At 24.4% G+C, this 2,628-nt stretch overlaps 1 protein-coding gene across 1 annotated transcript; it reads right to left on the bottom strand.

Annotated features, from left to right (window-relative positions):
• Positions 1 to 1,826: 1,826 nt before the first annotated feature.
• On the bottom strand, positions 1,827 to 2,204 carry LOC145833143 (alpha-(1,3)-fucosyltransferase 4-like). Its single transcript, XM_082940343.1, has one exon. The coding sequence runs from the start codon at positions 2,202 to 2,204 to the stop codon at positions 1,827 to 1,829; it is 378 nt and encodes a 125-aa protein (XP_082796469.1).
• Between the last annotated feature and the right edge of the window lie 424 nt (positions 2,205 to 2,628).

The raw sequence follows: 2,628 nt of genomic DNA, 5'->3' as shown, positions 1-2,628 counted from the left end.
AACATATTTTAATTTCGATAGTTTTTAAACAGTGAACTCTTAATTTAAACAAAATAGTTGTTTATCTGGAATTAATTTTATGGTCTTGTAACAAATCTAATTTAAAATTAAACTTCAAAACATTTAATTTTTACTTTAAAAAAAAAAAAAAAAGTAAACCTAATATATTGCTTTTAACAAAATAGTTTAAAAAAAATGGTTTGTCATTTATTTATGTCATAGTAAATACTTTAAAAAAAAATTTCAAAACTATTTTAAAACCTCTTCATAAACTTATAACAAACTTTAATTTCCAAGTAAATACAACAATTTTCGTTTGAAAAACATATTTACTATAAATTGTTTCTATAGCTAACGAGCATAACAAAAAAATTAATCTTTTTTCTAAAATGTTATAAGGGATTTAAATTTCTATAGAATAAAACTAAGCTTATTTTTAAGAATGTATTTAAGTTTATACATTTTATATTTTTTATCATAAATATTAAAAGACATGTTTGTGCTCAAAGTTTTATACTTTTTGAATTTTACAATATGAAAATAATAAAAATTTTGAACTACTTAGTCAAAATTACTTCTAAACTGGTTGATTATTTAACGGTAAAACAAAACGTAACAACGGATAAGAACTTTCTCTTATAAAAGTAAACTATTTTTGTACTGCTTGTTAGAAATAAAAATTATGAGCAAATTTAAAACAATGTTGTTTATAATAAATTTATCGAGCTAACTACAACACTGTTTAAGTTCTGTCAACTTTTCCTTTTCGAAAAACTTGTAATTGCAAATAATAAAAATTGATTTATTTGACTTTAAATTTATAACTCTTTAGGTTTTACTTTGAAATTTTTAACAATAATTTTTTAAACTTTACAAATTATATATTTTAGATAAATTCTTAACTTTGAACAAATTTAACAAAACAAAAATAGTTAAGTATTAATTTAAACAGAAATATATAATATCACACATCAGAAAATAATTTTAAAGATGTATAAATTTAATTTTTATGGATATTTTATACACTAAAACGGATTTATTCATTCTTTATTTAGAATAAACTTAGTTTTTAAAGTTAAAACAGAAACAAAGTTAGATCTTAAACCACATATTATCCGAAGTATATGCATAATTTTTATCTAAACAAAAAAAATGTTTTATTGGTGTTTTGAAAATTATTCTGAAACACTAAGCTAAAATGATGAAAATATACCTACAAAAGCAATATTTTCAAATTTTTAATAAAATAACTAAAAAAAACGTATAACAACACAGATAGAAATTATAAAATATTACTAAATTAGTATACTTCAATACATTTTAAATTACTAGATAGCTTTCAAAGCTTAAAATAAGAGAGGCTTTAAATCATTTAAAGTTTTTTTAGTTGTTTTTCAGCCATAAAAAACAATCAGCTTAAATACTTTGAATTAGAGAAAATAGTTAAACATTATTTAAATAAAAAGCTTTTAAATATTGTTTGATCTGGTTTACAAATCGTTCAAATGTTTCGTTTTATTCCAGCATTCGGCATCTTCTGATTCATAATACCATTTATGAATCCAATCGGAATCCTTTACTTTTAATTTGCTCTTTTATACATAATTTTCAAAATTTAAATGCTTACAAAGCGAACACAGTCCCGTAGAAAGGTTACTTCCGTACAACTGGTTTTGATCTATAAGCCTCCAGTTTAGACATTCAGCATAAGTCGTATCGTTTTGGTCAAGATAGTTTAAGTAGGTAATGAGAATTGTGAAGTTTGATGCGTAATCTTCAAGGAAAATAAAACTGTGTCTCGGCAGAACAGCTTCGTAGTCTTTTTTTTACGAACTACACACAATAGGAACGGTTCCGCTCAAAAACGCGTTTCTGTAAACTTTTTCTGTAATGTAGTCCTTGCAGAGGTAGCTGTTTTCAAACGCCAGGTAAAACTTCGAAGCTGCCAGGAACTCCAGCATCTCCTTACTACCTTTCTGAGGTGCTGGCGGGTTTCCTGGAAAGCAAGCCCCTCTCAGGTCAATTTTTATTCCGGATTCGACCATTTTGTTCACGAACTTCATTCGAGTTTTGGCGCCTTTTGTGTACTTACAGTTTGAAGTGATCCATGAAACCAGTTTTGTTTTCTTCTTCATTGTTTCAGATATTCCGTAGTCTCTATGATTGTTGAATTTCTTCTTAATCTCTGATAGAACTTGTGTCATGGTGTAATATGGCTCTTATATATCTGAGTCTCTTCTAATAAGCAATAAAGTTTGAAATAATTGAAAAAAAATATTATTTAAATGATTTAGACAACTTAAACTTTCAAAAGCTAAATAAGAATAAGTAAAGTTCAAATTCTTTTATTAGTTATGTGTTTTAAAAAGTAGTATTATAAACTATTAAAACATTTAAAGAAGTGAGATATGATAATAAGCCTTATTAATTTTATGTAACAAAATAATGCAAAAAATAATGCTTAGTATATGCATCATGATTAAATAATGTTTTTAACGCATATTAAAATAAATTATATTTAGAAATATTTACAGTAATATAAAGTCATTAACGTTAACAATTTACTTTATGATATACAACAAATGAACCTGTAGGTATTTGATAGATTATAAAAGTTTTCTTTCAACT

This window comes from Thalia democratica, chromosome 4 (genome assembly GCF_965202585.1).
Source record: "Thalia democratica chromosome 4, ktThaDemo2.hap1.1, whole genome shotgun sequence".
Lineage (NCBI taxonomy): Eukaryota > Metazoa > Chordata > Thaliacea > Salpida > Salpidae > Thalia > Thalia democratica.
The sequence above is the reverse complement of the archived record's forward strand: the minus strand, read 5'-3'. Positions and strand labels throughout refer to the sequence as shown.

What these genes read in the sequence shown, in the direction of transcription:
- LOC145833143 (XM_082940343.1), bottom strand. Translation starts at nt 2,204, where the DNA reads ATGACACAAGTTCTATCAGAGATTAAGAAGAAATTCAACAATCATAGA.